This window comes from Lethenteron reissneri, chromosome 24 (genome assembly GCF_015708825.2).
Source record: "Lethenteron reissneri isolate LAM-NWPU_2019-01 chromosome 24, ASM1570882v1, whole genome shotgun sequence".
Classification (NCBI taxonomy): Eukaryota; Metazoa; Chordata; class Hyperoartia; order Petromyzontiformes; family Petromyzontidae; genus Lethenteron; species Lethenteron reissneri.
The window spans coordinates 8160016-8173493 of NC_083802.1; the positions used below are offsets into that span (position 1 = coordinate 8160016).

Sequence of the window (13478 nt, forward strand, 5' to 3'; positions counted from 1 at the left end):
ATTTACAGAAGGAAGAAAGCGATGGCAAGAGATGGTGGCATCAACAGCATTGGCTTTGATGACATTTTCATTTTGTTAATATTGTTTTTGCCATCACGTGACGTATGGAATTTTATGGTAAATTGTTCCTCACCTCGCCAGGTTTTCAACTGATGAAGATGGCGATGATGATGGTGAAGATGACTGCAATGGTGACCTCTTGGGTTCTGATGGAGAGGTAGAGATTTAAAATGGAAACGCGCTATTCTGCTCGACGAGACTGAGTCTCAGAATTCGTGGCTTGATTGAGACTTCAGCTTCGAGAGCCAGGAGCTCATTAGAGTCCCAATCAGTCAGTAATGATTATTTATACGTGTGTCTCTGAGAGTATTATTATCTCTGAGTATCCCTATATCTCTTATCAATGTACCAGTGTCTTAATGAGTACGTATGTCTCGATGAGTGTATGAGTGGCTTCATGAGTATCAATGTGTATGTGTCTAGTTATCTGTATGAATATCTGAGTGTCAAGGAGTGTCTCGTTATGCGATTGTCTCTTGAGAATGTGTCGCGATATATTTGCATCTTTTTTGTGAGTACTCCTGTTTCTTTGGTAGTTTGTGATCATTTTTTACGAGTGTCCTATGTGTGTCTCTTGAGTTTCCCTATGTGTGTGCCCCTGTCTCCAGGTAATGCTTCTTGTCTCAACCGAGTGCTGGTTGGAGCCCCTTTCAGGCCGGGTATCAATCCCACCTGAACGCTACGCGCAGCAGTCGCACCTGGACGGACTTTGTTACACCGACATCGCCCATGCAGTAAGCTCGCACCCATAAAACATTCGCGTATAGCGTCTTGTACAATTTCCACATGTACAGCACTAGAACTGAATTCTTGCATGCAATACCGATGTACACACTCGCATTCAACACTCGCTGAAGACTGGCGTTCAATCGCATGCAGTAAAACAATAATCAATTACACATGCGCTCATAAGAACTCGCATACGCTTACCAACATTCATTTAGACTCGCACTCACCCACACTAATACCCTTATATATAAAACTGGATACTTCCAAAAACACACACGTACATTTACACACAATTAACACTTGACTTACTCCCAAGACTCACACCAGCACTCGCGCACACACACACACACGTAAACGCTTGCATACATTTATAAACATTTGCATTCACTAGCCTCGCACAACAATAGCCATGATAATAATAAAGATAATGTTGCTGAAAATGACAAACTCCTGTCATTGCTGGTGTTGATTTCACTATCTTTGCTGCTGCTGATCATGGTAACTGTTTTGTGCCAGATGCACCCTCGTGATATCGACTGTGTCAACACTCTGCTGACCAGTGAACTGCTCGCCTTCCTGTGCAACAACCCAGATGCTCACTATGCAACCAACCGTGCCATACAGCCCCTAGGTAAACTATCTTGGTCGGTGGGTGTGTGCATGTCTCTGTGAGAGTGTAGTTTGTGTCAGTCCATGTGTGTAATGTTACGTCTGTGTGTGCGCACATGTAACAGGTCGTCATTGTAACTGTGGGGTGGACAACAAGCAGAATCACTTTGTCGGTAATCAAGAGTGGGTGTCGTCCCGTGTATGAATGTTTTGTTTGTTGAACGTCTTTCGCACCATATGTAGCCAACCATGCTAGTCGGGAGGTGCGTGTGATTGCAGTGTGCGTGGAATGTGTTTGTGGTGCAGCGATTTAATGTTTTACCCTTCCCCCCCCCTCTTCTCAGTTTTTAATAAATTGTTACAATTGAGGGTGGTGAGTCAATTCGAGAATTATTTTTGTGTCTCGTTTTTCGTCTGGAGCAATTTCTTATTTTCTGCCTTGTTCTAACCATGATGCTGATTGTAAAGTTGTATAATCTGCATAAATTGTAAATAATACATTTCTGCTAGATTTTATGTATGCATCATGAATGTAAACATTTATTGGGAATGATGAATCTTGATTAGTGTGGTGTGTGTGTATCTAAACTAGTTTCTATGTTGCAGGTAGTCCTTGCTGTGGTTCTTTGCTGTGCTATGATCTCTGTAATCTGTTTGATTCTTATCCATAGATAACATTGGGATAACATTGGGGGAAAATTGTATCAGAGCTCATCCTGGGCTTTGCATGAGTTAACTGAGCCTTAATGGAGTACTTGTTGTTGTTTGTAAAATATATGCACATTTGAGACAAAATGTATACATGTTGAAATTATTTTGCACCGTACGTAACCAACCAGGTGTGGGGGGGAAGGACAACAAACTAAACACAAAAAGCAGTTCTAAAGAAATGAGTTTTCAATCTAGATTTAAATGTGCATAGCTCCAGTGGCTTCCTAAAATTGATCTGATATGTTCCTGATCACAACACCCCTTGACACTCGATGCTGGTCTTAATATGTGTTGGCGAAGAACACTTAGCTCAGGTTAAACAGCAACTCGTTGTCTTTGTGTGTATGTGTTTACAGTTAAGCAGCAGAGTGGGGCCAGCACTTTGTGGCACATACCTTTCCGATTTGATCTCATGTGCCTCCTGCCCAAGTGTCGACAGGCGGAAATGGTGTTCAACACCTACAGCACTGGTGAGTGGGTGAAATGGGTGGTGTGTACGGAGTGGGTGATAAAGGGGCTGAGTGAGATGAGTGAATACGTGAATGGGTGTGTGGTCCATGCAATACATAATTTCTGATTTACACTTCTTTACCCAACTGTGTATTGTTTGTGTGTGTAGATTATTCATGGCCCGACTCTTCAACCACTGGCTCCACTCACCCATCTGATTGGCTCCTGAGCCTCTTCCATACCAGCCTATCAGATGCCCTTTCTCTCCGTGAAATCCCATTGGACGAGGGTGATCATGTGACCTTTGTGAAGTTGGTTCTCGAGAGGAACAGGGGTGGCCATAAACCTCTCTTCAGCATGCCGACGCAAGGAGGTGCAAACATAGTCTAACTTTGTTGTTTATTCATTTAAACAAAACTCGCTCTAGTTACGTCACCATTGTTTTGTTCTTAGTATTATATTCATGTTGGACAGCCTGCCACATGCAGCCGAGGAATATATAAGATGATTGTTTTGGCTTGTGGGTTGTGCCCTTCATTAAATTTGCAATGCTGGAGAGAACATGAGGCTTTTTTGATGTTATCTCCAAAGTCGTTTGACTCCACGCTTTTCTTGTGCTGACATTGTGCTATGTGTAAGGTTTTCTGTTGTCCACAATGGCAATATATGTAGGTGGCTAAAACATGGATTCAAACCCAGGCTACTAACAGCGTTGGTTCTTTGTCATTCACAAACGACATTTATAAACCCCCTTAGCTGAAGACACGCCCAGTCATAGGGCTTGAATCCAGGCTGTAAGAACTGTTAGCTCATTGCTTATGACGCATACATTATGTATCTTACATGGTTATTATGAACAATCGGAGTAAAAAAAACTACTTTGTATGAAAAGAGGTGTATAAATTTCGATTTAAAGCTTTCGTGACTGCAGGGATTCATCTTCTTGGTTCTTTCGGTAAAGTCACGTAGAAGGGAAGTAATAAAAATAATAAAAATAAAACATAATAAAATCAAATAATTCTCACGACGTTTCGGCTACAACGCAAGCAGCCGTCTTCAGGTGAAGAATGAGACACTGCCAAGCTAGGAGCTTATATATAAGCTGAGTTGGAGGTGGAAGAAGAAGAGAGCCTTAACAAAAGAATGTGCATATCAAGAGGAATTTAGCATATTCATGGTAAATGCGTAGGAGGTGGGCGGGGGGGTTTGAAAGTCATATTATGCCCATGCATTATGCAGGATCAGCAGCACCAAAGGGAGGGGGGGTAGCATTAACAAAGGGAGGGCATGTTTATAGTATGTAGAAGCAATGAAACAGGTGTATAGTTGTGTGGTTATTGATGTTTAGCACATCCGGTTTAGCACTGTTGGCTATGTACGGTGAGAAAGAAGTTCAACATGCATGTTTACAGTTAATAAAAATATAAATGTTTTCATTGTTGAAGATAAGTAAGAGTTTGCTTGCTTTTTTTCTTTATTTAGTGGAGTCGGATAAACAGGAATCTCCCGTATTGAATGCCAGCAAAGACAGCACAGAGACGACGATTCCGACGACTACAGCAAAGGTAAGCCCTTGCACAATGCCAAATCAGAATATACAGTGGTACCTCGGTATACGTCGTTGATTCGTTCCAGAAGGTAGGACTTATACCGAAAATGACGTATATCAAACAAATATTTCCCATAAGAAATGAAGGGAAAGGAAATAATCCGTTCCAGAGTATAAGAAATGATATTTTATATGGCATATTATACATTAATGGGGTTGTATAAAATAATTTAGACACTACTTATTACTAAAATGCATAAATATAATTAACTACATTGAAATAAAAATAAAATGTAACATCACTTTACCTTGCTGAGAGGAGTCGATAGCCTACGAGGATGGTGGTGAGGAAGGGGAGGAGTCGTGGACGGGGTTATACGCGGCGGGTACGCGGTGACTCATCCCGACCCATGCAAGTTCTAGCAAGTGCGTCGTATCCCAAGCAAGACGTCGTATCCCAAGACATTTTTTTCTCGTCAAAACACAACGTAGACCAAATTCGACGTATTCCAAAGCGGTCGTATACCGAGGTATGACTGTACTCTCCACTCTAGACTCCATTGTTGAAACTTGAGTCTTCCTGAGCCTCAATGGTGACTCTAATCCTCAAACCCAGTCTCAAGCAAGACTTTGATCCTGGAACCTTGAATCAGTCTAGACTGTGATCTTGAAACCCTGTTACGAGAAAATCTAATCCTGAGACCTGATGTCCTGGAGCCGAGTCTCTGTAAACACTCTAAATTTTAATCGCAATCCCCTGGTTTTTATCTGTTGGTGCGCAGGGCACAGGAATTGCGCGATGGCGTTGTTACGCCAAAGCCACGGGATCTGGGCACACACTCGTCTTTGTGCCGGCGTCATTTACAGGTTACCTTGCGTTCATTTTATTGAATTAAAATCTTCGAATTCCTAACCCTTGTATCATCCAGTGTAACCCTCGTCTACTCTACAGTACCCTTGTCTCATCTGACACAGAACGCTCATCTAAAACACATCCAGCACCAAATCTTCATCTCATTCGTATACATGACACTCTTTTTATCAGATAGAGAATCCTAGTCTACATCCAATGCAGAACTCGAATCTCATCTGATACGTAACCTTTTCTCTATTTATGCGTGTCTGTTTCATTTCCTGATTATGTAATTAAAAATTACTTTAAAGGTATTTGTACAAAATAATGTATGTATACGTGTGTGTGTGTGTGGTTGTTCAATACAGACCTTCAATTACTCTTGGGAACCAATCCACATACAGTCAATCCGGATCCTGTACTACAAGCTTCGGATCCAGTTGTTAATGCAGTACAAACAGAGGAGTTGGTTCCACTACCTGTAAATCCAAACCAGGATCCTGATCAAGTCGTCAAGTCTCCAGCAGGTGAGTGTGTGATGCTAGCTACAGCCCAGAAACCTAAGTGTAAGCTTGGTGGATCATATGTGTGTTGTGAGTGAGACGCGTCTTCTGCAATCCAGTAAATAGGCAGCTGCGGCCACTGCCTTGCGGCTCGCTTATGTTATTCCCTCTTGCTTGGGTTTTTTTGAGCATTCCAGTTTCCTACCACACAGGTCACACTCGCGTCTACATTCTTGCCGCTCCAGACTATTCGCTACAGCAAGGTTGGCTACGTAGTTCACCATACAATCGGAGATGTAAAACTCGCTTGTTACTCATTACTAACCCTTGGTTGTCATTTCTGGACAATTACTAACACCGATCAAGACTCACGCTCTCTAAAAATACTAACCCTTGGTTGTCATTTCTGGACAATTACTAACACCGATCAAGACTCACGCTCACTAAAAATACTTAATACTGCTCACTTCTTGAGATGAAGATTTATATATATCGCCAATAACTGTTCAAACTCATTACCCATCTACAGTGATGATGCTGCTGCTTCTACCGCCACTGTAACACCTTCAGACACCTCCCACCCCCTCCATCCACCACAAGATCACCTCATCACTCCTTTCACCTTCACTGCTCACACTTCATGATCATACGAGTCACTATTCATACTTATGATGATAACAGTGGTGATGATGACTTCTATTTCTGATAATTATTTTACTTTTCCCGATGCTGCTGATGATTAATGCGTATTCTGCTGCTGATGCTTTTGTCGACAGGTGCTAAAGTGAATGCCCACTGCTTATAATGATGATGACGATGTTACTACTTCTGCCATTGACACCAACTCCCACTCACCGACACCTTCCACAGGCCGCCCTGCATCCCAGGATCACCCCCACCGCTCTTCCCACTCGCTCGCTTTGAGTCGCCAGGGCTCGCTGCTCGAACCGTCTCCTAGCAGCAATGGGCTCAGGTTTCCGGTTTACATCTACAGCCACTCTGTTGACAGCCTCCGTGAGACACTCACAGCGACTCCCAGCCTCTCCCTGCCCTTCCTCTACCCCTGATGCCACGGCCACAGCGGCAGAAACAGAAGCAGAAATGTCTTCGTCGGGTGGAGAAGACATGTTTTTCTGGTGAGCATTTGTCTAGTTGGGGTATTGCATATGAAAGCACATCCTTAACAGGGGGTTCACGATGGCCAATATACGATGCTACCACTGCTGAAATCCTATGTTTAAGGTGTTACACTTTCTCTTTTTCATGGGTTTATAATGGCCATGTCACATACTCTTTGGTTTTTTCAGTAAAGTCATGTATGTAAAAAAGAAATAAAATAATTGAAAACAACTAAATTAAATCACGACGTTTCGGGCGTAAAACAGTCTGCATCAGCAGCAGACCATGCTTCCCACCTGATGACGGACGCTTGTGTTGCGCCCGAAACGTCATGATTTATTTTAGTTGTTTTCATTTATTTTATTTTTTTACCTATGCGACTTTACCAAAAAACCAAAGAGTGAATCCTTGCAGTCACGAAAGCTTCAAATATAGAATTAGGCCATGTCACAGTTATAAACACTGTTTCAGAGACACTTAGCCAGTACCACTGGACTTAAACCCTTGATATGGGTGTTTTAGGAGGTTCAGAATGGCTCTTGATATTATAGCGGGTTCATAATGGCCGTGTTGGAGACACTAATCCCCATAGTTGGGTCTGTTTCTATCACGGGAGAATCATCGTGGTATTGCTAGAGACATCGATCCAGGACTACTGAATACCTGAGTTTCAATCCCTAGGTCTGGGTGTCTCCAGCAGGGTTCATTATGGGCCATGGCTCTGTGGGAGACCACTGAACCAGCATCACTGACTGCCAGGATTCATGTCCTGAATCTAGGTGTCTCTCTCCCTCTTGTAGGAGATTTATAATAGACATTTCAGTAACTACCAAGTCAGTACCGCTGATATGCTGGATTTGAGCCCCGCGGCCGGTTGTCTGTCAATCTCAGAGGGTTCATATAATAGCCATGTCAGGATGAACCGGCTCTGATTTAACCTTTGCTGCTCAGTGTCTCTGAAATGGCCATTGTGGGCCTGACCCATCCATTGTGAACCGCCTTGTATAGAGAGACCCCCTTCCTATACCCAGGGCTTGAACACAGGCCCCCAGAGGATACTGGCATGGCTCACTCCACTGTCCTTATTCTTTCTTTCCCGATCGTCCCCCCCACCACCACGACCCCCTCCCCTCTTGTCTCAGGTGTTCGTCTGAGGAGGGTAGCGTTGACCTGTCGTCACGGCAACATCGGGAAAAGGAGCTCATGGTGGTTTGTGAGCTGGTGCAGGAGGTGTTCCACCAGAGCTTCATGAAAGGTTCGACTCTGAACTCTCATTTGTGATGGTAATCTCACAGTCGTCCTTGCAATCCTATGGCCATTATCATCATCCGTGGTCGTTATCGTAATCTCTGAGTCTTTATTGTGATCTCATGATTATCACTGATCTCGTTAACGCGATCTCTCATGCATTTTTGCAATCTCGCAGACATTTCCACGATCGCTCGATCACGACAGCCAACTCGCGGTCATTGTTGTGATCTCGAGTCTGCCGTCACCGTCTCGTGGTCTTTGTTGCTATTTATTGATCTCGACCCTGTGCCACCCAGGTCTGTTCCACTGCTTGCGACGGTCGGTTGCCGTCGCAGCATCAGACGTCCTCTCCGCCATTGACTTCTGTGAGGAGACGCTCACCGAGGTGGACATTACGGCGTTCCTGCAGGTCAGAGCGGCTATGGCTTTCATGGCTCACTGATGAGCCCCAATGATCACAAGACCCCCATGTATCACCTTGGGCTTTACTTGGCAAGGGAATCTGTAGCTGTGTTGGTTCAGTGTCTCTGACATGACCATTATGAACGCTCAGGGAGAGGCACCTGTACCACAAGTGCAGAATCTAAGTGGTCCTACTTATTTGGCTTTTGACATGACCATCATGAGCCTCCTGAGAGAGAAAGGGACTGTTCCTGGGCTCCAACCCAGGACCTATGTGGTCCTAGCTCATGAATATGACATGCCCCCATTATAAACCCAATGAGTGTGCTGTTGAGTGAGGGCTCATTAAATTTCGATTTAAAGCTGTGGTTTTCACACCTGATGATGATTGCTTGTGTTGCAATAGAAACGTCGTGAGAATGTTACTGTTTTATTTTTATTTATTATTTCCCTTCTACGTGACTTTACCGAAAGAACCAAGAATATGAGGGCTCATTAGTATCCAGTTAAATCTGGCTTGGCCATTATGAACCATCTAAAATGCAAAATAAAATTCTGCCACAGGCGCTGTGTGGCCACGTGCGTCCCCGTGCCTCCTGCCAAAGCCGCCACAGCAGCTGGGAGGACGATGGTGGTGGTGGTGGTGGTGATGATGGTGATGCTGACGGTGAAGGAGACGATGTTGGTGATCTGCACACCTCCTACTGCTGTTGCTGTCACAAGGAACATGAAAGCCTTAGAGGTGTTCACTCATTGTCTGACGCACACTGCTATTATAATTATCGCATGAAGGAGATGGACCGCCAGACCTAGTGCTCGAACCTAGAATTCTCAGCAGTTCTGTTCCTCACAAACCTTATGAAGCTCTTGGGAAAGACAGAAAGCCACATACTTGACGAAATCCATGTCTTTCACTTGACCATTATGAACCCTATTTTAGAGAGATACAGAAAGACACTCAGCCCCAGAGTTTGAACCCAGAACCTAAATGGTGCAGGCTTGGTTTCTCTGATGTGGCCAATTTGCACCCCCTCTGGATATCCAGTGATCTTATAAGCCTCTTACAAATGCCGTGTATGCATGTTTATGGGACAGGAGGAGTTTCTGTTGTGGCTGAGGCTGTGGAGACGGGGAAAAACTTGGCAGCCTGATGATGGGGGCGGTGTTGCGAGTATGGACAAGGATCCAACGGCTACAATAAGGTGAGTGGTAAGAAGGGTTGTGATGTTTGTGAATGTGCACCTCTGCTTTAACGGGGATGGTGATAGTGAAGAAGATGATGGTGATGTTTCTGGTGGTTGTGGTTATAGCAGCGGTATTCATGATGGTTGTGGTCATGGTGGTAATAATGTTGATAGTATTGATGGAAATGGTGGTGTAAGTGGTAATTGTCATGATGGTGGCGATGCTCGTATGACTACTGTAATTCCTGATACTGCTGCTGGTTAAAGCTTCTCAGATTCATGCTACTGCATCTTCTGCTGCTACTGATGCATCGTGGTCTAGATGATGCTGTTGCTGATAAGTCTTTCTACTGGATGTGCTAGTATTGCTGCTGCAGATGTTAATCATATATCACCTAATAATATTGCTGCTGCTTGTGTTACTAGTATTATTTATTGCTACCCCTGTGGTTGCTGTACTGATGCTGCAGATGTTGACAATAATGCACATGATTATGACAATTATGCTGTTTGCTGATGCCTTTTACTCATACTTTTGCCTGTTTGAATAATGCTGCTGTTGTTAATGGTAATGCTATTTTTGCTGCGACTGGTACTACTGTTTGCAACTATTACTGCGGACTGCTGTCACTCGTAACAGTGTGCTGCCTGGCTCGTCACCGCACGCCGCTGCCTCCAGTCCCCTCTGCCCTCATCTTGCCTCGTCGCCCATCACCAGCCATGATGACCCATGCCAGCCCTTGCCCAACCTACACAGTGCTATACAGGTGAGACTGAATGAGTGAACAAATATATGGGCGAGTAATTTATTGGGTCAGTGAGTGAATGGACAAGTAGATGGCGTACTTGAGCAAGTTAGTGGGTATGAGCTTGAGTGAGCATATGGGGACTTGGCATGAGCAAGTATGTGAGTGCATGAGAGAGGGAGTGGGTGGGTAAATTAGTAAGTGAATGAATGAATAATTGAGTTGGTGAAGAAGTGAACAAGTCCGTTCTGAATGCAGTATAATATTTAATTCAATAATATTAATGGCTGTCTTTATCCAGGCAAAATTTTTGGAAATCAGCAGTCGATTTTTCAAGAGCATCCCTTCCAATCCCGCCTTCTTTTTCTACTGTCCAACCTCACCTAAGAAAGAGGTATGGAAGCATTAGGGTGCAATAGGTGCTCACAAACTCAAACACCACCCACTCGTGTTTCCCTCTACCCTATGCCACAACACTTGTTAATCGTGGTCTTGCCTACAGTAGCAATCATGGCAGAATAATTTTGCTGCCATGCACAGCAACTCTTCAGAAGCAATCGACAAACTGTTCTTCTCGAGTAGCTACACACCGAGGCTTTGTGTCTCTCGCTGACCAACGTGGGTTTTTCTCTCGACTTAACGAAAAACAACGTGTTCACATGAACGTACGGAGCACTGGTATGAGAACTCCGATATTGTGATAAAAAAGCCACTTAAATTACGTCACTTGATCACTCGTGAATGATATTTTAAAGTTGTTTACTAAATCATTTATTAATATTCAAACCCGCATTGGGCAGTCCAGCACAAATTGCCTACTTGTGTATCTTTATAATAGCAGATATTTGTTTCTATGGGCTGCTTGTATTTTTAACTGCTGTTTTTTTTCAGTTTTTAGGCGTAATCGGTGAATTTTTGTCTGCGGTCATGTATGGATTGTTTTGTCAGAACGAGACTCAGGGCGCCAAGAGAAAATCGCGGCGCTTTGGCAAAGCCGAGGGAGTCTCCGAGACAGAGGGGAGCACTGGAGGTACGGTTTCTAATCCCGTCTATCCTGTTCCAGGTCAGAGGTTTAATTCCTGCCGCTGGTGTTGTCGGCAGTGATTTTATTTGGGTTATTGCCACGTGATTATCGTGTTCAAATCACTCAGTGCCTGATCTCATTAAGTTTGGTAACTAAGTAGACTTGAGATTGGATAGTGCTTGTATGGGTGACCGCCTTGCACAGAGGTCAGTAGGGCTCTGGGGCTCCATGATGGACAGCAGAGGGAATGCAGAAAAATCTATACGACAATATTTCTTTGCTTCAACATCTATGCACCCTGCCTTCACCAACCCACACTAAGCGGTGTCGTGAAGAATAGTCGTGTAACCTCCACGGCATGGAGAGACCCTCATCCAGCAGTAGATTGATAACAAGGCTGTACATGTTCACATGTTAATGGTGCACATTCTTCTTTCGTTCGTTTCTCAGTCTGCTTGTCTTGGCGAGGGTCGTGGCTGTTGCATGTTCTTATAATATATTCCTTTTGTAATAGTAGAGAAGAGAGTCTGATTGTTCGAGGCTGAAGTCAATGTCCTTCCCTTGCAAGTGAACGTGGGCCAGCGCTCATCTCTGGTGGTGGCTCTGAGCTTAGTGTTGAAAATTTCACGTTTCCATAACAGCGACGAGTCTCCGTAGGATGACCATTGTTGACGTCCCTCGCGTGGTTTCTGGTTTTATCGACCCCTAGAGCTGCAAACTTTTGTCGTATAGCCTGAAACACATAGCCTAGGTACCTCGCTGCAAAAAGATTTGCTTCATTGAGTTTCATCTCCTCGCAATGGAAGAAAAGACTTTCAAATCACAGTCCGGTCTGTTCTTGTGATCATTACTGGGATATTTCTAGATTTGAAGTTTTCGTGACTTCAAGGATCCATTCTCTTTGGTTCTTTCGGTAAAGTCACGTAGGTGAAAATAAAAAAATAAAATAAGAATAAAAAATAACTAAATTAAATCAGTAATTCATGTTTTTTGCTGTGGTTGTGCCACCTGATGACGGAAGCTTGTGTTGCCTCCGAAACGTCGTGATTAAATTAGTTATTTTTATTCTTTATTCTTATTTTTATCGTATTTATTTTTTATTTTCACCTACGTGACTTTACTGAAAGAACCCAAAGAGTACTGGGATATTGTTCCTCAACTTTTGATTACACAGCAGTAGACGATTAACTCAAGGACTTTTGACCATGATGGAGTTTCATTCAGAGAAAATCAAAGCAAAGCACTTCTTAGATAATGCTTACGAAATGTGTTCCTTGTGTGCCCCATTTCTCCTGTACCTGCTCCCTCCAGTACGACGAACCTCCTTCTCTCTGACCGAGAGCGATGCCGATATCGTTGTCGAATACCGTGACGAGCATAACACGGGAGGGGATGCCGCCACCTCCACCTGGCGCCAAGGCCCACGCAAAGGCCCTGATGACGATGACGAGGAAGACGATGAAGAGCTAGAGGATGATGATGAAGATGATGGTGATGAACAAAAGGACGATAATGGAGAAGTAGAATTTTCATCAGATGGAACTATTGACGCTGCAGACCGGGAAAATGACTTCGAAATTGATGACGATGATGACGAAGATGACAGTGATGGTGACGGCTGTGGTGATGATGGTGGAGACGGCGGTGATGGATTGCCACCATTGTTCATCCACCTGACTTGCTCCGTCAGTGTTCGGAACCAGCACTGTTCCATGCCTGTGCGCACGCTGCCCACATGCCTTGGTGAGTTTGCGTATGTATTGAGGTGTGCGGAATTGCCCGGTGCATGCGTGTGCTGCTACGTCGGTTGGTGTAATTGCACTGTGCAGAAAACGGACCGGCACACATACGTGTGTAGGCTCGTATAAAGCATATACAGCGAAACCACAATGTAACGTTAAAAGAACATTGCATGACGAAGGATATTTCCTGAAATTAAATGCCAACTCTTTAAAGTAATACCTGTTCTGCTCCCCATGCTGTCTGGAATTCCCGCTCTTGTCCTAACTTCTTATTGCCCCTACTTTAAGGAAAGGCTTAAGACCTTTCTCTCCTTTGCTTTAAATATGGAGACGTCTCCAATAACAACTCTCTCCTGTTTCTACACCTGCTCTCCTACCCCATCCTAATCATCTCCCCTTCCCCTTGTCTGCTGTCTAGGTGCAGAGCTTAAACTGAACTATTATCTCGTAAGATAGATCCTTGAAGTGACACATTGACTTTGCAATGAGGGTAAGACCTAATGCCAGGTGGCGGCAGCGATGAAAACTACAAGAGCAGACCTTGGT

The 13478-nt window shown here is 44.0% G+C and overlaps 1 protein-coding gene across 1 annotated transcript in view; it reads left to right on the top strand.

The window, feature by feature from the left end:
• Window positions 1–13478, top strand: part of SZT2 (SZT2 subunit of KICSTOR complex) — a 111537-nt gene that overhangs the window by 14719 nt on the left and 83340 nt on the right. The window contains 19 exon segments of the mRNA XM_061557827.1: window positions 142–217; window positions 669–794; window positions 1306–1420; window positions 2466–2579; window positions 2729–2932; window positions 4042–4124; window positions 4891–4975; window positions 5330–5488; window positions 6335–6526; window positions 6558–6600; window positions 7726–7838; window positions 8131–8243; window positions 8801–8827; window positions 8829–8978; window positions 9332–9438; window positions 10061–10187; window positions 10468–10560; window positions 11115–11196; window positions 12502–12933. Of these exon segments, the coding sequence (XP_061413811.1) occupies window positions 142–217; window positions 669–794; window positions 1306–1420; window positions 2466–2579; window positions 2729–2932; window positions 4042–4124; window positions 4891–4975; window positions 5330–5488; window positions 6335–6526; window positions 6558–6600; window positions 7726–7838; window positions 8131–8243; window positions 8801–8827; window positions 8829–8978; window positions 9332–9438; window positions 10061–10187; window positions 10468–10560; window positions 11115–11196; window positions 12502–12933 (2441 nt within the window).